Source organism: Accipiter gentilis, chromosome 9 (genome assembly GCF_929443795.1).
Source record: "Accipiter gentilis chromosome 9, bAccGen1.1, whole genome shotgun sequence".
NCBI classification, from domain to species: domain Eukaryota; kingdom Metazoa; phylum Chordata; class Aves; order Accipitriformes; family Accipitridae; genus Astur; species Astur gentilis.
Genome location: NC_064888.1, coordinates 40,811,836 through 40,838,411, shown reverse-complemented (window position 1 = coordinate 40,838,411; position 26,576 = coordinate 40,811,836). Strand labels below are relative to the sequence as shown.

The following is a 26,576-nucleotide window of genomic DNA, read 5'->3' as shown; positions in this document are numbered from 1 at the left end:
ATGGTCATCTGTTGCCTTGGCTGAACTGATGCTAATGATGTTTTGCAGCAAAACTGTGCAGTCAGCTTGGAATGAAAATTTCAGTTAACTGGTTAAGAAGCCAAAAACTTTGAGCTGCTTCATCATATCTTGCTAAGAATAGAATAGCTAGGGCAGCTTTTTCCTAATAATTTTACTTTTTATTTTTAAACCAGTCTTTATGGTGTCATTAACCTGCTTCTGGGTCCTTCCCCTTCTTCCTTTTTTCTTTTTTTCTTTTTTTAGCTTTCTGCAGAAGAATTGTATAGAGACATGTATCAGTCTCACAATGGTTGTAGTACCTTACCTTTGTTACGGTACAGACAGAAATAAAAAGAGCAGACACTTCCTATACACTAAAAAGACACGCTAATAAAATATAGCCAGCTTTGGGCTGAAAATGATTGCTCTTTAATAGCATATATAGACGGTATAGAGCAGTTTAGAGGAGGAATTGAGGAAGAATGCCTTTGCCAATTAAAAGTTTCATGGAATTCCAGGTAGGAAGATTGTATTTATTGTTGCTGAACCCTTGCCAGTGCTTAAGGATTAATGCCTTCATCATTTAAAGACAGGAAGAAATTAGTAATGCAGTGTAGTGGTTAATAGACGGATGCTTACAATAACCCATAAGCAAATCCTTATCCTTAGTTTAGAAAAAAGAAATGGGTTTTAAAGGGTACCTTTCTCTGGTCACACAGTTACGTGACAAAACCTGGTGTCCAGCTCGATGTAGGAATTATGTAGGACTCTCCTGTGTGCTTGGCAGTATGTGCTCAGGATGCAAGTTATACATTCGCAAGTTAGGCACAGAATAATAAATTCCTTTCTCTTACAGTAATTTCTACCTGAGCCCTGTCTGTAAACCTACTTCATGCCTCCTCATGCTGTGCCAGTCCTAATGTACAGCAGAGCAGCCTTCTTACTCTGTGGTCCTACAGTTGTGGTTCTAATTACTAATTACAGCGGTATTGTTGGAGATCGTTCTACTTTATGGCATACAGTACCAGAAATCCTCTTCCAGCATGGGCAGACCATGGACACCCGTACCACACTGCCTGTATTTCCTGTGCTGAGCTGAAAGAACAGCCTTATTGGAAAGATATTCAACCTTTTGTCAACTTTGTTTTACTGTAGCAGCTCAGAATAATTGGGCAGGACCCGGCACAAGAACCCAAGCATGGCTTTTAGTTGGTGAGTTGTCTGGAGTATATAGGGGGACAGGTTTTTGGTTAAGAGGCAGCACCTGAAGCCTGGAATTGGCTACATATCCTAGGTTCTTCCACATGTTTCTTGGAGCAAGGTAGCGTTTTTCTTCCTAAACCTCTCTTTCCTCTTTGCATACTGTAGCATCAAGTAGTGCAACAAGAGTGCTTTCATTGATGGAAAATCTTTGAGATCCTCAGAGAGTAGGTGGTATTGCTGTAAAAATTATTATTTGGGGTAGTAAAATGAGTTAAACAGGAATCCACCGGTTCATGTATCTGAGCTTCGGTCTGCTGCCCTACTGTGCAGTATTTAATAATCCATTTTGATACTGCGATGGCTCTTTCATCTGGCAGAATTGATGCTTGCATCAGCATTTGGCTTAAAAGGTGTAATGTACACTGCAGATCATAATGAATACTTTCACTCTGTAGCTTTTCTTACAAAAGCATTTCACCATGCTTTTGTTCATTACTGTTTGCCATGGGTCCTCAGAAGCACACACATCGTGACTCCACTCAGCAATGGCAATGCATCACTGGGAGAATGGAAAACACATAAAACACAAATATAATTTTGCTCTGCAGTACAGCACTTCAGAAGAGGAAAATTTTCTTTGAGCCATTGCTTCTTTTAAAGTATAGTGTACTGCAATGACAAATATACAGCTTTGATGTTTCATGCTCCACTCGACCATGACATTGTAAATCAGCATTTTGCTTTTTCATGCTCCGTCATTATTAAAACTTGTTATAACTTTGTTGTAGACAAACATACATTAGCTCCTGAAAACCATGTATCTTACTCTGCTCTCTTCTGTAACAGGGGAATTATTGTATTTGAAAACAAAAGCTACATTCTGGAGCCATTAGAAGGTGCTACAAGTGAACACAAGATCTACCGAGCAGAGAATCTGAAAATAGCCCCAGGATCTTGTGGGCACCAGCTGGACATCTCTGCCATGAGAGCTGGTGACAATGACACATCGCACCATTCTCAAGCTGGCAGGGTAGGTGGACGACGCACTTTGATGTTTGTGGTTTGCCGAGTACATCTCTGGTAGCATTTCCAAATTACCGCCTGCCGTAACTCTTTGATACAAAGAGTCCCTACTGAGCAAAACTTTACACCATATAGTCAACTTACGTTGACGTCATGTGCTTAAGTGCATGCTTAAAATTAAGCATATACTTACATGATTTGCTAAAGGTTTATTACTTTTTCTTGACCCTGCATGCATAGCTTGCTTTTTATTTTCTTTTTGGTAATGAGATGGCACAGAAAAGTTTATGGTTTCATATTGTGGTAATATATTTTGGTTCATGTATGATCATAGCCAGAATTTAAGACCCCATAAAAACACTGAGCAATGTTTGGTAAAGTTCTTGCCCACCCAAAATGGAAGAGAGCATGATAACTGTGATATTTTGCTAATATTGGGTTTTGAACCTTTCCATTCTAGGAAGAAAGTATCTTATGCAGGCAAAACAAATTCTCACTGTATTACTTTACAGATGTTATTATCGTAGTTGGTTTTATGTAGGAAGAAATGCACTTAACATGAAATGCATCTAGCTAATGGAAACTGTAGAAAATTAAATGAGCTAAAAATCAGGAAGAGGAAATACTGTAATAAGTTCATCTGCATATTGGATGAGGATTGTAGAAAAGACTGGTTTAGGTGTTTGGAAATTATACAAGGATACAAATCTGCCCCCAGCATTTATTAAATGTCACGTATTGGGATTTATACTTGCATATACTACTAAGCCTTTGCATCAAGTTAATTGTTAAGGAAAGCAACCTAAATGGCATCCCTAGATGTTATTTATGTAGCAGAATTATGTTATTTTACATTGTAGGAATAATAAATATTACATCTAATGCATTAGCTTTTGCATATAGCATTTTATGGGCTAAGCATATTTCTAAAAATGTGTGTAGGTTGAAAGCATTGCAAAAGTACTTTTCACAGCTTTATTAAGGTTCCCCCAAAATCTTTCTGACTTTTGACTGAATTTCACTGAAGTAATCAAGGTAACACTAGGAAACGGAAATAAAACGTGTGCATGCAACTAGCTGATACAATCAAAGCAATTTTACTATAACCCTCACGGTTCTCACATTTTGTTGATGGCTTCAACTACGAGCCAGAATACACCTTAAATATCAGAAAAATATTTTTGCTGTGGTTCAGTGGACATAATTATAAAACCTGTCAACAGCCACATCATATGGATAGGTACAATATATATAATGAGTATGTTGGATACGCTTCTAATGTATGAATTTTGAAAGTTGTCAAATGTAATGCGTGGAGTAAGTTTTCACACTTCAATCTTGTCATCAGCTAAGTAGGCTGTCAGGACATACTGAATAAAGATGACCTGCAAAGTGTGGAGACATAAGGCTGCTCCAAATTACACTGGGTGACAGAAGCAAGCAGAAATCTCAGGTCCAGGGCATGGTGAAAATTTTTGGTTTCTTGACAGGTTTGGGAGAGTTTTTTGTTTGGGTTTTTTTTTTTTCCCCTGACCCTTCACTCAAGTACCTACACTAAATTCTTACTGAGCAGAGCTGAGATGCGAGATCAATATATCGCAAAGTTAGACTAGCCTTCGGGTTAGATTTAAATACAGATAAATGATGGGACAAACAATAGACTCGGCTTCCCAGATCCAAACGTGAGATTTAATAGAGCAAGTCAGATAATGTAGCAGATGTGTGCAGACATGTTTTGCCCCATTGGAGCTCGGTCTCTCTAAATACTGGGTCATTTCATAACTCAGTGGACCCTCAAATTGCAGCAGGGAGTGTGTTTGTCAGTTGAGCTCCGTTGAGGCAGGATCCTACGGAAAGCAAGCCTAATGCGTAAGACAGCCCTACAGTATGGCTTTTTCTCTGTAGCCACACAAAAAAAAGCCATTTTGGTGGTGCTGGTGGACCATGGGTCAGGCAGGTGAGCTGTTCTGGGCAAGTGGAACATGGAGAAAGAGAGAGGCTGCAACAATGCAGTGTGAATCCAAGCCGTGCCAATTCCCATGTAGGGAAGCACGAGGAAGAGCTACAGCAGCATGGGATGGCAGTTCCGTGATAGGATCAGGTGTGGCAGGAGCAGGGGAGAAAGACAAGGGTCAGCGGAGCAAAGCATATTGTCTCCCGTTGTGTATATCTATCACGGCTGTATCACTGACTCTTCATTTTAATTCTGAAGGATTAACTCAGTCAATGGATTGTGCGTTGATGTAGTTGGTTGCAGAAAGCAAGCTGAAAGAAGTCACAATTAGGTATATTTTATAAATAAATATTGTATCCAAGGAATGCACGTAGCCTTTGGGCAAATCACAGGAATGGAATTGTTATGCAAGTTAGTCACCAGAGGCTTACATGATTATAGCCTGCTAGCCAATTTCTCTCAGGCTAACTCTCTCCAGCCCAAACAGTTTTACTCTCGGTAAAAAGTAAATGGTTTAAACTCACTGATGTACCAGAGCTCTTCTTATATCTTTGTACCTGGATTTTCATGTCTCATCTTTTACCCTTCATTTGGAAGAAGACTTGAGGCACCTTGGGGATACATCTCTGGTCAGGACTACATAATAGATTTCAGGTTTATGTAAGACTTTTAGTGTCCGAGAGATCAATTCCATCACAAACACCACCCACACGGTCATTTGCCTTATGTGGCACCTCACTCGTGTCTGATATATTTTGCAGAGAGGTAAATCGACCTCTGCCAGAGCACTGTAGGTTCCGCTGATGTCTACCGAGACACGGCAGGCCCTTTGATACTGCATCTGCTGCTGTTCCAGGAGGGGAGATGTTGTCTCCTTGGTGCCCTGGTTCCCAGCCAACATATCACCGGGCACTGCTGATGGCCTGTGTGGCAGACGAGGCACGGGCACGTGCGCCAAATCTGTGCACACACCGTGACCCCATGCCGGTGACGGCTACCTCCAGTAGAGCACAAGAAGGTGACAGAGAACCCCAATACCAGGAGAAGGTGTAAGAATATCTACCTGAGCTCGTTTGTGAGACCCCCTAATAAGTGTACGCCCGTGAAGTGTTTGTATCATTGGTGTTTAGTTCATTAAAGGTAGCTTATATTGCTTTCTCAGTTCATAAATGCTGTCCAAATGGAACTTAGCTATTTTCCAGTTATTGTGGTTTGAAGGCTGTGTAACACTATTAAATATCAGTTCGAAAGTCAGAGTTACTAAAGGTTACATCTGTCACTTTAAACACAGTGCTGCTTGCAAAACATACAAAATCATTAATCTGCAGATAACAAAGAGGAACACTTTGGTAATGGGAAGAAAACTTTGTGAAATTTGGCTGGAAGGTGATGTCCAGCCCTGATTTAGCTTAGGGGAGCACACAGTTTGCCTTGGAGCGGTTTACTTTGGAAAGCTTTAGTCACGTTTTAGGTTATAGAGCATTGGGATAGTTCAAGACATCGTGGTCATTAGTAGGTCATACACTTGCTTAAGCTCCTTAAGTTCTGGCATGAAGATCAGATATACCGCTGAGCCTTCTTTTCCCTGTCTTATTCCAGAAACAAGGGAGGAATGACAGAATAGATGCTCAGCTGCTGTAAATCACAGAAATTTTACAGGCATTATAGGTCACTTAAATTCAGGGTAGCAGAGGAGCTGTGCTATGATTAGCACTATTACAGAATAATTTCATTTTCTTCAGTGATCTTTTTGCAGCTAAGCATTATGATTCTTTTAGACCTGCATTTAGAGCTGCAAGTAGCATGACCAGCTGTTTTATATGAATATACAGATAGAAAATGAAGTGTATGCCTTCTGTTTTTAGAGCCTTAGTCTTCTTCCCCAGACACTGACAGTTCATTCCATTTTTTTCTGCAGTTTTTGTTCTTGGGTTTTTCTTCCTACATAATTTATCAGTTGACCACTTGATCTCTTCTCTGCTTCACTCAATATCCCTTTATCTCTCATTTTTCTTAGTAGCCAGTTTGTCTATTGTGCAAAATCTTTGCTAAAAGTCATCTCATCATTTCTTTAAATGTGCCTTAGAAATAGCAAAGGTCTTTCTGCTAGAGATGATACTCTCCTGTGAGGAAAGATAACTCAAACATTTCAACTGCAGAAAGCTGAAAGGTTGAGAGAGACTTTGCACCACTTTCCTGCTTGCTGTGATTAAATCCTGGGGTTTTTTTTGTAAGTACCATGTAGACTATTTCTGTTGTAGTAGATAAAAGGAAAGCTTCCATGAGGAGAAGGAATACAATAAAAATTTGTATGTAGTGAAATCTTTGGATGTCTGAGATGTTGTGTTTCTCCTCTTGCAAGCACTTTGTTGGACTGAGGCATAGCTGATTCCAAGGGTCACTTATTGCAAAAAAAAAATAATACTATTTTCATCTTTTTGGCAGTACAAGAGGGAAACTCTGAAGACAACGAAGTATGTGGAGCTTGTTATTGTGGCAGATAATCGTGAGGTAAGAAACTTAAAACTGAAACAATATGGGAAGCATGGGTAGGGAACGGGCAGCTCAGTTCAGCGACGGTGGTATTGCAAGTAATGTGCTTCAGACAGTAATATGATGGTTTTCAAAAGTAAAGCTTCTTCCCTAATTAGGCCTAAGCAATGGAAGGCAGTATTAAGATAGAACAACACTGGTAGTCAACCCCAAAATTTCTCGGAATGCTTCATAAGGAATTTAACTCTTAAATAACTGGGATATCTAGCAATAATTGAAGAAGAGGAAAATACAAATTCACTGCTCAGGATCTCCTTGAGCTAGTTAAGTCTTCATTGCTATTGACTCTGCCCTCAGCGGGACTGTCACTGTTTGGAAGACACGGTAGGATCCTGCACTTGCTTTTGAAGCGGTACTTTACCATCACATTGCATGAAGCACGACTGCCTTCCTGACGGTTTGCAAAGAGAGCTTCAAAGCGAATAACCAGGACTGGCTGTAGAAACGTTCCAGAGTGTTGAACGGCAGCCAAAGATCTAAATCTTGGTTTGAATTATTTTGCCGCTTACATTTTTTTTGTCTCCTTGAACACTGCTAGTTAGGGAATTACAACCACTCTGCTGCAAGAGCCGAAACAGCTAACAGAAGAGCCTTTTCTTTTTCACAAAACAGCAGTCCCTGAAAGATCCTGATGTAAGGCTTGGGGGTTTTAAAATCTTTTAGTGAGAACCAAAATCCTATCCCATAGCCTGTGGTTATTCTGAGGCAGACCGTGGTCCCATGAAGCTGACAGGAGACTGGCAGTGGCCTTTGGTTGCACTGTGTAATTCCCAAAGGTCACCAACCATGCTGGCAGAGTAAGGTGGCTTTTTGGGGGGAAACTCTATGATATTTGTGCTGCTAGTGCATTGATCCTTTACATTCCAAGTTTCAGAGGCAAGGCAAAGATGTGGAAAAAATTAAGCAGAGGCTGATAGAGATTGCAAACTATGTTGATAAGGTAAGAACACGAGCATTATTTCACTTTTTCCAAACTTATTACACTTTCTGAAGGATGTTGCTGTGAAATCTATGTTTCTCTAGTAGTAAATTAAGAAAGCCACAGTGCTTAGATCGGCATCTTTCACAACCTTTGCCACATCTCCTTATCCACCCACCCTTCCAAGGAGCTAACCCTGCTGCTTTCCTAATACGCCAGTATTTCAGAGCAATGGTCCTCTCCAACCACTAAACCCCGAAAAAGTAGACTTAAACTTTTCATATGCCCTTCAACATACTGAGCTGTGAGCTCTGCTCTGCTACTTATGGGATGCATATATCTGTGGAAGCACTATTCCCAAGGAGAAGTACAATTTCGCCCTAGGATTTTATTAACCTGGGAAGAGGGTGGGGATAATCACATATGGAACAACCTATAGGAAAATGATTATTTTGAGGAGGAATTTGGAGAACACATTCCTTTGCAGGAGCAGGGGACGGTCCAATTGTAAGGCCAGCAAAGGGCCTGCGAAGACACGATCAATAAGATATATAGCCCAAGGAAGACAGCAGAATTAAAAATATGCAGTGCTTAAGGAAGCAGAAGTTGATGGCTGAGTGAGAGCAATAGGAAAGAGACACACACTGGATTTTTTTGTATTTAAGTAATTTCTTGACAATAAACAATAAATGCTAAGTGTCCTCTAGAGTGTCTTTTGAAAAAAAAAAAAAAAATTATTTTTGTTGTGCAGTATGGCCAGGAAAAATTAGGAGTCCAGTAGTGAAATTATAACTGAGGGAGTCTTAATTTAGCTGAGAACTTATCAAGTGATACTTCAAGGGCAATAACTCAAGGAGAAGCATTCTTGATTAAAAACAAGCTGCTGAAGACACCTCCACCTCTTCCATAATTGTCTTGCTGACTTATTACTGGAGGACAGGTGTTTATATGTTACCTGCTCAAAATTAATTTTGCATGTTATAATATATTTATGTTTCACGCTTAATTTATGCTCAGCAAATGCCAATGTTATCCAAATGACTGTAATGCATATAAACAAGACAAAGATTTAGTATATGCTTTTCTCAGATTGTCAGCCAAATCCGAACTTGATTGATTCTTGAATCCTTCTTCACGTTAGTCTCACATTAGAATTGCTATCTCCGCTCCATTGCTAATGCTGCTCCGTCTCCGCTCTTGCAGCAACTGTGGCATTTACCAGTGGCATAATAGTGTCTGTAGCCCACAGTGCTAGAATCACTTGGTTTTATCTGCCACGAGCAAGACTTGATGACTCCGGCTGCATTTTCAGCTACTCTTTTGAGTCACAACCGTGGTACAGCACAGCTGCCTCTACCTCTTGAACGGCCTTGGTGCTAGCGAGGGAGGGCAGCCATGCAGGGAGTCATCTGCCGGAGCAACAAGTTGGTTCAGAAGAGAAGGACCTGTGAAGGTAGTAGCAGCGTTTCGTCTTGAAGGAAGACACCAAACTTGGGTGGACCATAGAGAAGGAGCATATCTCTGCGTGTCTTTGAATGCCTTATGAGTATTTAGTCAGGTCAGAACTGTTTTCTGTAAGTCACGGAAACATTTTGGCTGAGTCAGTCCTGTCAGGTGTTCACACGTGCTCTGGAGAAGAGACCATTTAAGCCTCTGCAAGAAAGGTTCATGTGCACATCATGCTTCTGCTGAAATATTCTAATCAAATGTGGTCTAAAATGGGTTTTAGAGATGTGTTTCTATTTTTCTTTTCTCATCAGTTCTATAGGCCACTAAATATTCGAGTAGCCCTGGTCGGAGTGGAAGTATGGAATGACATGGATAAGTGCTCTATTTCTCAAGACCCTTTCACCAGCCTCCATGAGTTTCTGGACTGGAGAAAGCTAAAACTACTACCTCGTAAAGCCCATGACAATGCACAGCTGATAAGGTAGATTCACACTCTATTTAATATCGCTGGGGTTTCAGTGATTTGAGAATAGCTGTGCTGAATTCTTCCCCAGTTGCTAAGCTGTTGGGAGGAACATCTGTGCTCCTGAGGGTTTGTCTTTCCCCTCTGCAAACATCAAACATAAAAGCCTTTTGCAGAGCCTTTCAGCAGATGCTTCAGATTAATTTCCTTCCACAGCTCTGCAATAGCTGTACTACTTGTAGGCTTTTCCTGAATACAACTCATGTAGAAGTGTAGATGCATAATAAGCTGCTAAACACTTAGGGTATGAATTTACAAGTGGTTTAAGCTGATCTCAGTCTAAATTGTTACTGAAAAAGGCAGTCCTGCCCTCACCCCAAAAGTAGAGCTAAGGGGGCGCTGTGTGAAGCCTGTTTGTTAGTAGAAAGACCTCAGTAAACTTTAAAATGCAATCTAAAGTGGACAATTCATTTGCATTTGTGACTTAAAAATTAAATCATGCACATCTTTTACCCTGCTGCTATTTCCTGGATTAAAGTAATTGAGTAAATATGCTCAAAGTAAAAGCACTCTTAAAAAAAAAAAAAAAAAAAGTGAGTAAGAGAAGCACCTCTTTCTTGAATCGGGTATCATTTTGATCAATGAAGTATTCTTTATACTATAAAGATAAAAATACCTGACATCTTAGTAATTAAAAGGAGCTCTTTACTCGTTACATCGATATTCCTACATTAGCTGTGTAAGAATAGAGTGAGCCCTTCCAAACTGTTCCTCATGAGATATCTGAGGAGTCTCTGTGTATAATACTTTGCTTGGAATGATTACATTCTAGGCTGTATATTATAACAAGTAGCATATAAACTTCCCACTGCCTTAAAATAACCCTTCTTTGAGCTAGAGACATTATTTTTATATTTGTACTTCTATTCCCAACTTCAGTCAGGGAAAAAAGAAAGGAAAGAGGGGTCCTGTTGCAGAACCCAAAGGATGGTGATCAAATGGATCCTTCTCATAGCAGGGATGCTCTTATTGTCGGTTCAGCAAGTCGGCATGACTAATCTGTGCTTTTCATCGTTTCAAACCTGCAAATGTCTGGAGCTGACGCATTTGAAATGGGATCTTTGTTTGAGATTGGCAGAAATACAAGAGTGAAAATAATAGGGCGGTATCTTGGCGCTGAATGGTGACTCTGTGATTCCTCTTCTCCTCTCCCGCTCTCCTGCAGCGGGGTGTACTTCCAAGGGACCACCATTGGCATGGCGCCCATAATGAGCATGTGCACTGCAGAGCAGTCTGGAGGGGTCGTCATGGTAAGTGGTTAAAAGCACGGGACTTGAAACTGGCCCAACCGGTGTGACACAATCTCAAGTATTGCAGTACTGTATTCTGTACCAGAACATCAGCCCCATTTGTCCCATTTTCAGTCTCTATATTATCTATACCTACATGCACATTGCTTGTAAATGATAGTTTCCATAGTGAAAAAAATCAAAATATTTCATTAAAGTATAGTATGACTTCTTTGCAAGAATCCTCTGCTCCTAATTATCATTAAATCAGGTGCTGAGGTGCTGTGAAGGATGAGAACCAGAAGATGTATTCACTATGCACTTGGGTATACTAGTGTTACAGGCAACAGCAGTCTATCCTGAATCTTTTATTATATTGATTTTATTCTGTATTTACAGAGTTTCCCGTGTAAGGCCTTATTTTCCATTTTTGCAGCACAGTGCTTTTATTACATTGCCAGACAACGAGAACAAACAATGGCAACATTTATTCTACCTGAGCCTCTCTCAAAGATACATTACTGGTAATGCTGTTGTTAGATGCTAGACACGATGAACATACAAGTAAACATCTTAGCCAATTTCTGGAAGTAGTTCTGGAATATTTTCTTTCAGTTTTTTGTTTTGGGGTTTTTTTTAATTTTTAACTGTTTTGTGCAAAAGCAGGGGGAGAAGCTTTGTGTTAACTAAGCTTTGCAGTAGAAGTACTTTAAATAAAATTAGATGTGGACTCCCAGAGCTTGCAGGCCACTTGCAGCCTCAGCTGGTGACCTCAGAGCTCCAGCCCAGAGCAGAAAACCAAGGAGCCCTAAAAACCTCTTAGATATTTTCGGAGTTCAGCCTGCACGTGCTGAAAACCTTTGTGTTTCCTAGAGCTTTGTCCAGACTTCCAGCACGTTGGGTGATGCGGTAGTTCTCTCCAGCTCTGCTGGACACCTGAGCTGTAGATCCCTACATAAATGAGGTGGGAGCTCAGGAACACACAACGTTCAGAATTTGCATGGTCTCAAAGCTCCCGGTTCTTCAAAGCCCCTTGAAGCTCCTGCATCGCTTTCCTTCTTAATTAGCGTGCAAGCTGAGGTCGGTCCACAATGCGGGGCTCCTTTGTGGTCTCTTGGACAAGTGGGCAAGAAGCCAAGCTGGGGTGGTGTGTGCATTCATGGAAGATGATGTACAGATGGTTCAGACTGGGAGGATTTACGAGGTGAGCAGGGAAGCTGAGGTATAGGAAAAAATGGGAAAGAACAATCAAATCACATAATCTGGAGAAAGGCATGTCAAAATTGTAGAAAAGACAAAAGCTTCAGTCTCTTGGTAGCTTTAGAAGCTGAGTCTCTAATTGGTGTTACAGCTTTTCACTGGATACCTGGGGGATAGGTACAGAAGGAAAAGGAGGAAAAGAGGACGAAAAGGCTGTAGGAGTCTCCCAGTGCACTTCCAAATCTTGGCAAAAGCATATACGAGGCAGTCAGCCCCATCGTATCCGTTTCACCCTCAGGCCAGCAGTCGCTGCTTTGGCTTTATCTGCAGTCAGAGATGCCCTTAATGATGACTTTTTTGTCCTTTAAATTTTTAGCATAAGCTTTAAAATGTGCTACAGTGTGTTTTACTGCAAAGTCAGTCCTAGTCACTCTGGAAACTGTCATTTTAAACAGAAACAAAAAAAAAAATAGTTCATTCCAGTAACAAGAAAACAAGAATCAGCATTTCTTTAAAGTACTCTCAGGACTCTGACAGAAGAGAGACTGATTTATATGTCCAGGAGAAACCCAGTGTCTGTGTATGAATCATGGGCCAGGCTGCAGCTTCAGTCGTGCAGGGGAGCGCGATGTTTCCCAGAGACTCCCGCCTCGGTGGATAGAAACTTTTGAGGTGCAAATTAACTCAAGGCTTGCGCGGCATCACTAGAAATGTTTGCCAGTTCTTTAAGCAAATCCTCAAAAAGGAACCAAATCCCAAACAAGCAAACACGCACCTTCAAAACCCAAATGGGCAGATGCCCAACCTTCCCCCCTCCTTAACAAAGGCTAATTCAGGTGTATACAGAAAAATTTTACACATACCAGTACCTACAGAAGAAAGCTCTAAATTTGGAAGATGCACAAAGGAAATAATGAATAACTGTTAACCTGGGAAGCTGTAGCGCTCAACCACCTCAACACTGGGCAACTGAACATTTGGCCATCCTCATAATTCAGCCAACATCTTACCCATCCCAGCCCGAACACTCAATACCAAAAAGCTCCCAGTCTCCAAACCGACCTGAAAGAAGAGACGATGGCGAGATTGCATGAGAAATAACATTTGAATACAAAAACAGGAGTCATCCTTGCATGATCTGATTTTCCTGACTGGTTCTGTAGTTACTCAGCTCTACTATATGATCTAAATTCCTCTGTCATGCCTCCCTGAGAGCCTGCCCCTCTCTACTTTTACATAGGGCTGAATCCTCTCAGTGGTCGGTGACACCCTGTCTTCCACTAACTTTAAGAGAAATTCAAAGTGGGGAGAGCAGGCATCGGAGCGTGAGAAGCTTTTGGTGTCTTAACAGCATTATCATTTTATTTTACCGTGATGATTCTGTTGTGTTGTAGAAAGACCAAACCGAATTTGACATTAAAGTTAAGTCTTTGACACATGATTCAGTCTTCATTCTGTTTCAAAAGAGTGCCCACTAAATTAATGGGTTTAAAAGTAAAATATTGCTGCGTTGCTGTAATGTAATGTAGTATTCTCACTCATGCCAAATTTCTATTGACTTTAGTGGGAAGTTAGGCTAAATGACAAGTATGGAACTGAGGCACTCACATTTCAGTGAATTGCTTAAATGAAATAGAAGTGTGTTTTAGGAAACTTATTCTTACAACAGAGTGAATCTGCATGGAAGCACCAGGATTGGGGCATTTGCCTGTTCCAGCTGTAGGTGACAGTATTTTATTGTTACGATTTGATCTGGGTCTCAGTGGAATGAGGCAGCGTCCAGCTGAAAGCAGCTGCATGTTTTTTGCAACCGCTTATAATGTCTTAATGGTTGCTTATTCAGTGGTTGTGAAACTGTTTGGTAATGACTTTTACTGCTCAAGTTAACTTTGTTAAAAGACCCTGATGGAATAAATCAAAGTCACATTGCTATTCATTTCTTTAGTCCTTGTGGTACTTAAATGGTCTCAGTATCAATGGGACATGTCAGTGTTTGTTTTGATAATCTTCATTTATGCTGTCTTTGAATAACCTCTTTTGCTGAGAAATCACATTCCTTGTTTTAAAAACCCTCTCTAGAAACTGATAAAATTGCATTCCAAGTGGATCTGAGCAAGTAATGAGAACTGCATGGGCTGTAATAATTGTTTGCCTATTCAAGACCCAAATTACATTTCAGATCATTTATTGCTCTAGTTCTGGAGCAGACTGTGTGAATTCTTGTTCTTATTTTTAATTGCCAGTTTTAGAGGTCTTCAGATGAGTATAATCTCTGTTCAGTAAGTAGAAGAGATATGGGCAAAATAAAGAAAAACTGAGCTCTGTCATCTGTCTAGGTAGCTCAAAGCTTGGAGGAGCTTCTGTCTTGACCACATAGCCCACATTTCAAGGCATCACTCCAATGTGTCACTGGTAAATTATATGGAATTATTTCATTGTTTTCCTGGTCTTCGGTTCTGGTTTGTTTTCCAGTTGAGTGAGAAGTTGTGCTCTTTTTATGACATTGGGTTTGATTACATTGAATTCTCTAAATGTTTCATAAATTACTATAAGTATAAAGATAAATCAATCTGTATGTGACTAGTATCTAGATACCTCCTTATGTAACCATTGTGCAGGAGTATGTATTTTCTTGATTATTACAGATCATTTTGCTACATAGGTTTACTCCATTGGTTCTTTTACTAGTACGGGTTGTACAGCTTCCTTCAGCAAACAGGCACCTTAGAACATAACTGCACACAAACTGGCTGTTATATTAGTCACAAAATTTTTATATTAAAATTTTAAAATTCAGAAAAAACTAAAAAGAAACCCTTTGTTAAACCATAAAATTCTTTTCAGTTTATTCCAAATGTCAAGGAGTAGTATTTTGTTTTCAGAATGGCTGTATTCTCTTTTTTATTTTGTTTTCTGTTTGAGAAATGATTTACTAAAGATATTAGCACAGAGAGATGAAAGAAGAAACTCTTAATCTACCCCAAGTCACACATTAAGGGCATCGTTAATATATAGCTAATGTTTTAGACAGTTTTAACTTTCCCTTCTTTTTAGGCTGAAGGTTGGCTTAGATGATACTAAAAGAGTTATTTAAACTGAATATATTCATATACGCTTTTAGAGCAGGCAGGTGTACATAGTAATTCCATTTACTGACTGATAAATAGTGGATCGTGCATTTATATTACATGTTTCTGCCTTTAGGGAAAGCTTTCATATGAGTACAGCGGATTTTCTTTTCCCTCAAGGAAAATGATCAATGTGGAAAGGTGTCTTACTTGTGGTTAAGCCAAAAAATCAGTCTGATCAGCAGCCTGTAATCAGATCATGCAGTGAATTTCTCGGAAATAAGTGTCCCAAAAATCAGCATTGCAATGAGGATTAATGTTAATATTTCAGTTTGACACTTGCAAAATTTAGAATATTCATAGGTGTTAATAAGATGCCATCAAAGATTTCTCTTGCTTTGACGTTTCATTTTAAAAAGGAGGTTTTTAAAGGTACTCGTTTTTTCCTACAAAGCTTGTGAAATCTTGGACTTCTTGGTATTAAAGAAACAGTCTGAAGAATATTAAATAGACCAAGTGAAGTCTCTTGCTGCATTTGTAATTTACCTCCTGACATGAAGGATCTTCTCGCTTTTCCCTCATCACACTCATCCTCAGCCATAAGTGATTACCCTTTCCAACACTCCGCACCTGGGTGACTGTGTTCTGCCACGGCCAAGTCTTGGGAGTTTGGGGGATTTATTGGGCAGGGGAATTTTAAGCCCTGAATAAACAGATGGCCCAGATGTTCAAAGCTGCCAATGGTCTCGAATGTCTAATGTGCTGGGGAAACTGGATGGCCAGGACAAATAGGCTGTCCTGAAATTCCCGGTCTGCACTTGGTAAATGTGGATGAATTTAAAATTGTGTACTTTTAACAACAGTGTAACTACAGCTGGTAAGTTTATAAAACATTTCAAAGGACAGGCAATGGGACCTTAGAGGGGGGATGTGTGTTTTGAATTGGTTTTATATTTTGACTTGACTAGTTCTTTTGGGTTTTTTAAGGATCACTCAGAAAACCCTCTAGGTGCAGCAGTCACGCTGGCTCATGAACTGGGACACAATTTTGGAATGAATCACGATACGTTGGAGAGAGGCTGTAACTGCAAAGCGTCTACCGATAAAGGGGGTTGCATCATGAACCCGTCTACTGGGTAAGTGCGAGGGTAAGCACTAGCAAGTTACAGTTATAGTGGAAAATTTTTAGTTTCATTTGGCATCTCAGGGACATTTAAAGGGAAAAAAGAAAAACCTTTTCAACACTTGTCAAATCTTCTCGCAGTTATCCCCCTCAAGCTGAAACAATTAAACTCGTTATCAGAGCACGATACGTACCGTTGTACATTTCTATTTCCATGTTACCAGTGGGAAAGACAAAAATGCTGTAAGCAACTGGTTAATTTAAAATAAAACCAACAAACCAAACTGCATTGCAAGTGTTGAATCAGAATTTCACCTTCTCTCATCTTGCCAACTAAGTATCAGTCATAATAGGAAATGAGCAGCGTCCCAAGGCCAAGAGTAAGATGAATGTGTAGGAAACAAAGTAAATGCAGGAAATATATTATTAGACTCTCTGTAAAGCCTTTGTCTTGTGCAGAGAACGGTTTTAGTTTTGCACAAACTTTTGCATTTCACCCCTTGTTATAAGCGTGTAGAAGTTTTAGCATGAGCAAATTAGATCTGTAAGGTCAGTCAGGTTAGGGCTGTTCAGTGGCTGGAGGGAGATCTTCCAAGAAAAGATATAAGCCACTGTGGGAAATAAAGCCAGTGAACCCATGGTCATGTCTCTGAGTCAGTGCTGAACAGTCACTCTGCTGATGATAAAGGCGCTATCTTAACAGAGAAGCATACTGGGTTTGTAGACACAAAAAGTACAGGCACCGTGACCAGGGTAACTAGTTACAGCTTTCTTCTCTGTATTTTAAAGTACTGTTAGAAGCTGAACGATATAATGAATGAGTTCTCCGTGTCCATATGCAGACAAGAACTAATAGGATTAAATTGCAATAAGAGAGAGTAGATTTACCAAAGCTTTCTAATCGTAAGTGATGTGGTGGACTGCGCTGCCTGCAGAAATGTTACTGCCTGTGACTGGAAGCTGGAAAGAACCAGTCGGACAAATATCTGTCGGCAGTGTCTTATAGGTGCAGCTGGATTTGCCTTAGGGCAAGAGGATGGTCTAGATGATCTTCTGATGTCTCTTCCAGCTCCAGCATTCTCTGCATGTGCTTAAACTTCAAAACTCTTCTGGGAATTGTGATCAGCTCTAACCTCTGCCTTCTCCGAGACTGCCTGTTTGTGGGAAAGAAGGAGAGCGATCTGGGAGAGGCCAGGGAGTGTTGGGCAGGATTGCTCCCTGCTGGTCAGCCTAACAGCAGCCTTGGCGTTTCTTCAAAGGCGTGCTGTCACCCTCCTTCAAGGCAGAAAAAGGGATTCTGGCCAGAGGCCAAGCACAGCGAGTTAAGAGACAAACAAAAGAGAGTTGTGTGTGCGGAGAATGCGAGTGGTTTCTACAGTTTGGGAAAGAAAAAGAACTTGGCTCTTCTGAAACAATAGGTAGTAAATATCCGTATGGAATTGCATTCTGCAGCACGTCAATGCTCATATGCACGCTGCGAAAACAAACTGAAACTGGAAACAGGGCTCTGAGGTGAGGTGGTGTGAGAGCTGGTAAGCAGTGGGCAGACAAGTCTGGGCTCTGAGCTCCCAAAAAATCTCAGTCATCTCAGCTGAGTTACTGGTGGGGCATCCAGTTACTCCGCTTTTGGAAATAAACACGGGAGATGCTCCCAGGACTGAAATTTCTAGACACTTTCTGAACTCGTCTTGCAAAGGTATCTCTAACGTGAGATTAGATAGCTCTTCCCTGGCCCTGCCACCTGCACCAAAGTCCTGTGGGTATATCTTTTTGCGTAGCCGCTCTGCATATTCCTCACACGTGAGTCCAAGTAGCTCAGCTCACTTTATGTCGGGATTTCTGTAGCACTTTACGAGTTAAAGGCTGTGCTTCCTTCAGAAACACCGTGCCCAACTCCAGCACCCCACAGGTTTGACAGTTTGGGGAGGGGGCCATCAGGTACACTTCAGCTTTGTAACGCTCTCTTTGGATTTTTACCAAACTTATATACAACTTGTGCCCGAGGAAGCGTTGTGGCATTCACAGAACTGAGTAGGCTGGTTTGTTTGCAGTGATTATTGATTTATAAATGGAAATTTTAACATCAGGTTTATAGCCCTAGGCTTTACCTTCATACTGTGCTGTCAATCTGTAATAAGTATTCCGGGAGAATACTTGATGCCTTAAGCCAAACTGCATTTTACCAATTTAAAATTAACACTTTGAATATTTGCCCAACATCTGACCAACGGTAGTATTCCTCTGAGCACCATTATTCAAGGAACACTGAAGAGTTTTCAGCTCTGGAAATATGTGTGTGTTAAGGGAAGGCCAAGTGACTATTCCCTACCTGAAATACATTCTTAGACTAGCAAAAACATCAAAACAAAGAGCATCCCAGGGAAGCCATATACATTTAGAAAGACAGCCTCCTCTCTCAGTATGCTCATCGGCACTCACTCTGTGGTCTTCTAATTTCTGTTGGGTTTAGGTAGATTTAACAAGTGCAAGAAAAAAAAAAAAAGTCCTTGGGCTGAAGCTAGTGTAAAAAGTACGAGCCCCCAAGAAGTCCTTATCTGATATCTAAAAAGAATAGGAAATATCTGGGTTACAACAGAAAGGCCTCTGTAAACTTAATTTTGGAGTCATTTGTGTGGTTGTGCAGCGAAAGGGAATGTTTTATGGCTTTTTACTTAAAAGTGATTTCATTAATTACTGCCACTTCTTTCAGTTCTTATGTTTCAGTCTTTGAAGAGGTCTTGGAAATTACTTCTCGGTGGAAAAAATCTCCAGGGATCAGTGTGGAATTTAAACTCTGTTGGAGCTATCCTTTAATGAGCTTCCTATAGCTTTTACTCTTAAAAGATACCAGCAAGATGTGTACCACTTGTGTGTGAGCTACAGATGCCTCCAAGACCTGCTACTTTAGTAAAATATATTTTGTGTAACATGGAATTAAGCACATAAAACCCAAAATTTGAGGCACTCCAGGCCTTTTAGAGATTCAAATATCTGCTATGGAAATCACATAAATCCCACTGTAGAAGTTTGGGGTTTTGCTGTAAAAATAGGATCAATAAGGAAATATTTAATACTAACACATTGTTGCTTTTTTTTATGCATATGTTTTAACGGTATTCTTCCAATTCTTTTAGATTGTTTTGACCATAGACTGTTCCAAGTGAAAAAGAAGGATATAAGGAGTCTTAAAGAGATTTGCAAATCTTTTTACTGAGTTTGCAGTATCTGAAAATTAAGGGACTAGGCTGAGCCAGTGAAGCCATTTTAGTATTCCACTTGTTTTCCAAGTATCTCCCTAAAGTTTCCACTCCTAGGAGTGAGAATATTCTTCCTGACAGCTAGATAAATACAGAAGAGTTCTGGTGAAACCCAAGGCATTAGTCTAGATTTATACCACTGCAACTAAAAGCAGAATTTAGCACAAACTGCGGAGCAAAATCATGCCAATTAGCAGCGCTGGTTTACTTAATAATTTTGGAAATGCACTTTTTATGTGCTCCTTCATCAAAATTGAGCACAGGTATCTCCATGGGGGTTGAAATCGGGTGTGTTGTCCCAAAGCAGTTGAATTCTTAAGAGTTCATATATGCTTGAAATTTCTTGCCAGCCTTAAGGGAAGGAAAATTTTTATAGTTAGTCTTCTCCCCTGCTGTAGGCCCAAGGGTTTCTGCTTCCCCTCACCCGCACATCTGTGTCCTTGCCAATAGCATGCTCTTCTTCTAGTTTATATATAGGTGACTTACACAACTAGCTCGTCATCGGAGAAGTTGAGCATACTGGAAACACGTTCTTCCTTCCCTCTTACAGAAAGTATTCCTTGATGCCTTTCCGTTCCCCCCATCCTAGTTTAGGTGTTAATGAGAGACCAGGAATCCGCCAAGGACAGCTAGTTTTACCAAGGTCATTCAGATGCTGATCCCACTGTAGTCTCCATCCCTTTGTGGAGCCCCAATACTTGCTATACGGAAAGATTCTTTCCTTGTCCTCTCGCAGAAGTCTACTGCTCTTACCAGGATGATTTCTCGTTGCTGGAACATTTCTTGTTGCTGAATCATCCCAGCCACAGCTAATTGAAATGCCAGGCAGGCTCCTAGGATAGAGCCATTTGTTTCATCTCTCTTTGCACCTCTGTAGAGAGAAGCAGGTTTTTCACCATGCCGATAGAAAAGAGGATGACGGGAAAGGGCTGCTTTGTAGTCTCTCCTCCAGTCCCCCTTTGCACCTGGCTATGGGAATGAGAGACTTCTCTCCAGCTCTGTCCTACTGCCCACAGCCCATTTCTTTCACTAGCCATGTATTGTGAGATGAAATACCTCATGCTGACCTGGAAGGGTACATGCTTTAACCATAGGCTGACAGCTATCCTGACAGCTATAAATCACGGGGACTTCTACACACCCATTCCACAGACCCCACTTACCCCATTGCACTGAGATTACAAACAGAAAATGCAACCGGTTTGGAGTTTGTCCCTGCAAACAGGACAAAAAAAAAATAGTAGGAAGGCAGGATGGGCTTGTGCTGAGGAACCGTGGCGGTGTCCGCAAGGGCATGCCTTCAAACGCCCGTGAATTCTAGCATCAAGCACTGTCACTTTGTGCCCAGTCTTCCAGATGCTACTGCACATCAAACGCAGTCTGGCAGCAGGTCGTGTAAGTGTGCTTTGACTCTTATTTCCACCTTGGGTGTAAATTGCTTCTCCTCAAAGACCATGAATTTAAAATAACAAAACCTTAGGAAAAAAAAAAAAAAAAATTATGTATGGGCGATTGTTTCAAGACATGAAACGAGTGGTAGATACTTAAGAAGTGCAGAAGCTGATGCGTGAGGGAGGGCATGGCCATTGCGACAGACTTTTGAATGAAAGAATATCTCTTCAGAAACTTTGATTTTAATCTAGGTCCCTAGTAGACCTGGTTTTCCTCTGTTCCAAGAGTTCCAAGGCACATACTGGTTTGCATCCCAGTGATGGCACAAAGTGTTAGGGACAGAAAGCCATTTGGTGCCACACAGGAAGGTCTGGGCCAGTAACATTAACAAGAAAGCAGCTTTTCTATGATAATTTCTCCGCACAACATCTCCTCTTTGTCATGTTCCTTTTAGTGTGATGTTCCTTTTGAAAAGTCAAAGAATGACTTGAATCCCTCTATGCCTGCCTTTTTTTTTTTTTTCCCTGTTCCTATCTTGGATCTCGTGTTACCATTTCCATTTTCACAGCTAGAATTTAAAGTCAGTATTTTTTTCTGATTCAGTCAGGTTTTAAATTCAATTTACTCAGATAAATATGAATGCGTATGTTACAGGGAAGTGGAGGTTGGACTGTAACACTGTGACTTCGTGCGGGTGGAAATGCTTGTGTTTTGCCTGTGCTGCAGGATAGCTTGAGGCTCTGCTCCAGCCAGGGGACTGGGTTTTGTGTACTGATCATAAGTGAAGAAAAAGGAGAAATGGAATTGAGATCAATTATTTAAACTCTCACCTATTGATCATTTTAGAGGATTTTTATGGAACTGTGCCTCTCGGTAGAAAATAACAGCTAATTTTGAGTAATTGCCTTTCAGTACACAATTTCACTTTAATTATTGAGGTTTTAGAGTCAGGGTTTGGGGGAGGAGAACAATGAGGAACACAGAAAGAGCACATAGTAGAAATCGTACAAAGTGTGTAGAAAACTACTCGTTCATTTACTATTGAAATTTGGAAAAGCCTGGGGTGTTTTTTTAAACCAATCAAAAAAATACCCACTGTTACCAGTTTGTTTTTAAGTAAAATTGAAACCTTTATCTTAGAATTCAAACAGATAGCCAATGGGAAGATGCATATTTGTGACTAAGAGTGAGAGCAAAACGTGATCTGTTAAGAATTAGCTGAGTGACAGTCCCAGATTAAACTAATTGACTCTATCTAAGTACTGCTGAGGAGAAATGGGGAAAAATTAAAGATGGGAAGGACCATCAGGTGGGCTTCTTCCAAATACTACCGAAAAAGAGCATTGGTACATACTATATTTTAATTCCCTCTAGCAACAATTAGGTTTTCTGCGCTGAACAGAGTACATTATTTACAATTAAGGCTAAATAAAATATTTAAGTGGAAATACAGCATTTTTTCCTGAGTAATAGTACCAGATGTCTCCGGGTAGCTAAAAAGCAAGACCATGAGTTGCACAGAAGATACTGTAAATGTGAACATTCCCATTTGCCTTACTGGTGATAAACTGGTCCATAGGTTCATTATACGAGTGGCGAAGGCATCCAAGGATTAGGTTAGGAAACATCTGTTCTTTGTTGCATGGTACAGGCCAATTCCCAACTGTTTTGAAAGTGTTGTGCTGTATGATCTGGGAGAAGAAGTTATGCTTGAAAGGCAGCTGTCCTGCAAGTGAGAAACAGTTATATTTGACACTTTCCTTTTATGTGTTACGTTCAGTGGCCAAGGGAAGGTGCAGTACACTTTAGTTTGTGTCATTTACAGCATCCATTTCTGCTGGCAAAGAAAAATTGGTTTTGTTGTCTACCCTCTATTGACAGCCCTTTGTGGTAGCAAGTATATTGTCAGAGACATCTAAAATAGCTATTTCTTTGCTTTCTCCTCTTCCCCCGTGCCCAGTTCATGCTACTTTCACGTGGTTGAAGGTCTTATTTTGTTTTGTTTCCTGATTTTCCTAGTGTAAATGCTCTGATTCAGATTCTGCCGTGCTCAGGCTTTTAAGATTTCTCCAGTGTTCATGCTCAATGTAAGGGTAGGGCTAGGAGAAGTTTTAGTACTTGCATGTAACTGGTATTTCAGGAGTCCAGTAATCGGTACGGTCCCTCTTCCCCAAACTGCTGGGGTCTAAGGGTGCTTCTGGAAATGCTCCCCAGAGCCACTGAGGTGTCACAATTTGGATTAGGTATTTGTTCTCTCTATTAAAGTAAAATTAAATGGTAGGTCATGGGCATGTGAGTTACAGAATCTATGTACAGGATCTCTATCCAAAAGCCATCAGATATTTCTGATTATCACATTACACCCACAGCAAACACCACGAAATAGGGATTTGGGCAGAGATATTGGCCTGTGGCTCTAAACCCCAACCTGGTTTACTCCTGTGCTGCAGTTTACTTCCACCTCTGGTGAACTCAAATAACGTTTTGGGGGGCTACGTGATAATCCAGATGACGGAAATCATCCAAGTTAAAAACAAGGCTGGTGGAGGCAGAAGAACGTATACTAATGAGGATTATTTAGTGATCTGCCTGGCACAGTTATCCCGATGCAGCCGGGGTCACTGTGAAGAGCAGGATTGGGTCAGGGTGATTTGATGCTCAGCAGCTTCTTTGTCTGCCTTCCCCACCAAGGGCAGCGTCTGGGGGAGCAGCACCCTGTCCTTAAAGGATGTTACACAACTGATGTCCTTTGATGGTGCTGCAGGTCTGTTCTTCCCTCGTGTATCACCCGTTACCATTAATGAGCTTTAGGACTGCACATCAAAAGAAGGCAAGCAACAGTAATGCTGATTTTATAATGCATAAATAGATATTTGCATGATAGATGGGTGGCTGATGTCTCCTAGAGAACCGTTCTGCTCAGTAGGGTTGACTCTCAAAGGCTTTTGTAGGAAGCCTTGTTGTCATCTGCTTTTGTTTGATTTTTGTTTTTAAACTGCCTTCCAAAAAAAAAAAAAAAAAAAAATTAACTGGATTATAAAAATGTATGTAAATAAATAAAACATAGTTAAAATCTATTAGGGACAAGTTAGGAAAGTACTAATCATATGTATCGTTTACTGTATTAAGTATTAGTTTTAATCACATTTCTTCTTTTTGAAAAATGATCTCAGGGAAGCAGGATATAGGGTCACCTTGATTTTGGTTATTCAAACTCTGAACTGGAGGCTACCAAACTGGGCTATGAAAACATACACCCTCCAGAGATTTCCAGCATGCTAACTTCAGGAGACAGTCAGGTGTGCCATGCAAACAGCATTTTGGCTTTGGTACCAAATCAACTTGAAGTGAAAACCAGTTATTCCAACACTTCACAAGGAAAAAAAAATAAAATTAAAAAAAAAAAAAAAAAAAAAAGAAAAGAAAAAAGCTAAGGTAAAAAAAAGGGGGGGAGGGGGAGGTCATGCTAGAAATGGGACATAAATCAGAAATACAGTGTAGGAAAGGACACTTTAATTTACTGACTGGTTCTCTTTTCTTCTTTTTAGACATCTCACAGCATCTTGTAGCTGCAGAGCTGTTAAACGTTAATCAAACCATTATTAGCTAGTGCAGTATTTCCTGACCCCTCTCAGTTTGTTTTCAGCTGTGCAGACCTCACTTTGCATTTGTCAGTCTGGCAGCTTAAAGACATTAAACTGTGGAGTCAGCAGAACTATCTGGAATTACCTCTGTTACAATTTGAAGAAAATGAAATTATCTTTAAGATGTAAACAGTTTCTAATTAAACTCTGAAGCTGTTTATGTTTCCAAACCAGTCTGAGCTGAGCTCTGCACAAAGACAGACTTCTTTGTTGTCCTTTTCTTTTTTTAATAAAGTTGATATACCGATGTAATAAATTGCTTGTGACAGAGCTAGGTCTGTTGTGCCAGCAGTGCAACTGCTTTTTTAAAAAAACTTAAGCAACGTATCCCTGTGCCCTAGTAATTTAGCACGTTGCATTCTGGTCCTTCCTTTAGTAGGAAACAGCCATGAGATTACAGAATAGATTTATGTCAGTCTTTCGCTTAACTGCAAGTAGCCCCATGTCTTAACTGCGTTTGGCATTCCTTTTTGTTAATAATTTCCATACCTTACAGATATATTTAATTGTTGTGGTAAATAAGATGTGCGTTGAAGGATGAGTAGCGTTGGTTGAAATATATTGCACGTTTCCCAGTCCTTTATAGGAGTGGGTCACTGTTAATAATTAGCACACTGAGCTACGGGGCGGGTCTTTAAAGAAAAGATAGTGCTTTTTATTTCAGTTTAGTCTTTCACATTTCAGTAGACGTGCTGTTAAAAGTGAAAATGTTTGGCTTTTCTGGTGTATTCTAGAGGAGAACTCGTACAGATTTACAGCATGCATTTTCTGTAAGTGAAGCTGACAAGGAGAGAGGTTACTTCTCAAATGAAAACACATTTTACTTCTGGTGTGATTATTTATAGCAGATACTTAAGGACAAGTCGTGGTTTCTACTATGTGATGTATCCAGAATGGGTACAGTTTTACTGACTTGGATGCTGGTATGTGAGAGCTCAGCTGCGTTTTGTCTTGTCGGTGTAATATCCATAGAAAATATAGCTCTGTAAGGGACATTTTTCTCCTGCAGTACTGCTATTGCCATGACCCATGAGAACAAATCATATAAGGACATTTCCCTTTATCTTAGCTTTCTGGTTCATCAAAAAAAAACTTTTCAACCTGCAGGGATAAATCTGTAGTGCAGTGCATGGAGAATTCAACACACAATGTCCAGTTTTAATTGGTGTTAATGAATTCCAAATTCCCAGAATATAAATGGAAACATACCTAAAAGGGCATATTCTTAAGGTCACATGAATGCTCCTTTTTGAACATGTGTTGTATGCCCCACAGCACTTTAAGGAATTGATGTTGACTTGGAAGGCTGAATCACTGTAATTAAATGATGCCTACAGCTGCATTTGCCACAGTTGTCATGGGAATCACAGAGTCTTTTTGTGCCTGGGATAGATGTGCAAAATGTTTAAAATTCAGTAGAAGATGTCCATTTTACCCCAACAATCGCTTCCTGCAAAGTCATTCTTTTTCTTTTCTAACGTCAAAGCCTATTACAAAGTCCCGGACGCATTTACTGTGGGATTCTTGTGGCAGAAATGCACGTAGGCTCCATTTCACCTTTTTAAAACTGAATGGCACAGCCCCAGTGGTGAGATGAAGATAAGCAACCACCTATTTTAGTGTAAAGTCACTGAAAATAAAGAGGTGAAATAACTGGTGTCCTAGGGAGCCTTTCTGACTGCTTCTAACATAGCACGGAGATTGCGCTCATCTTCGTCACTGATGTTCTCCTGGCAGCCGACCAGCACTGGATGTGAAATCCAGGCTCCCTCAAATTTGGTAGAAAAGCTCCTATGGACTTCAGTAAGGCCAGGATTTCATTAGGATACCTATGGATTCCTTAAGATTTCTCAGAAGCCTTTCATTCCTGTAAGTGAAAGTTTAAATGTGCTCCCTTAAGGATCTCTAAGTCTCAGGTCATGGCTGGGTCCATTCTTTCTTCATGGCTTGAAATAATGGTTACATACAATGTTGTTACTAATTAGTTTATTTTCTTTGTTTGAGTTTTGTGAAAAGAAGAGAGAAGCTAGAAAAAGTGA

General features: G+C 40.3%; 1 protein-coding gene across 1 annotated transcript in view; it reads left to right on the top strand.

Annotated features, from left to right (window-relative positions):
- Positions 1 to 26,576, top strand: part of ADAM12 (ADAM metallopeptidase domain 12) — a 185,732-nt gene that overhangs the window by 116,790 nt on the left and 42,366 nt on the right. Inside the window, exons 6-11 of the mRNA XM_049810931.1 lie at positions 2,050 to 2,233; positions 6,626 to 6,691; positions 7,602 to 7,673; positions 9,413 to 9,582; positions 10,790 to 10,874; positions 16,109 to 16,257. Coding sequence (XP_049666888.1) covers positions 2,050 to 2,233; positions 6,626 to 6,691; positions 7,602 to 7,673; positions 9,413 to 9,582; positions 10,790 to 10,874; positions 16,109 to 16,257 — 726 coding nt within the window. The remainder of the gene's footprint in view (positions 1 to 2,049; positions 2,234 to 6,625; positions 6,692 to 7,601; positions 7,674 to 9,412; positions 9,583 to 10,789; positions 10,875 to 16,108; positions 16,258 to 26,576) is intronic.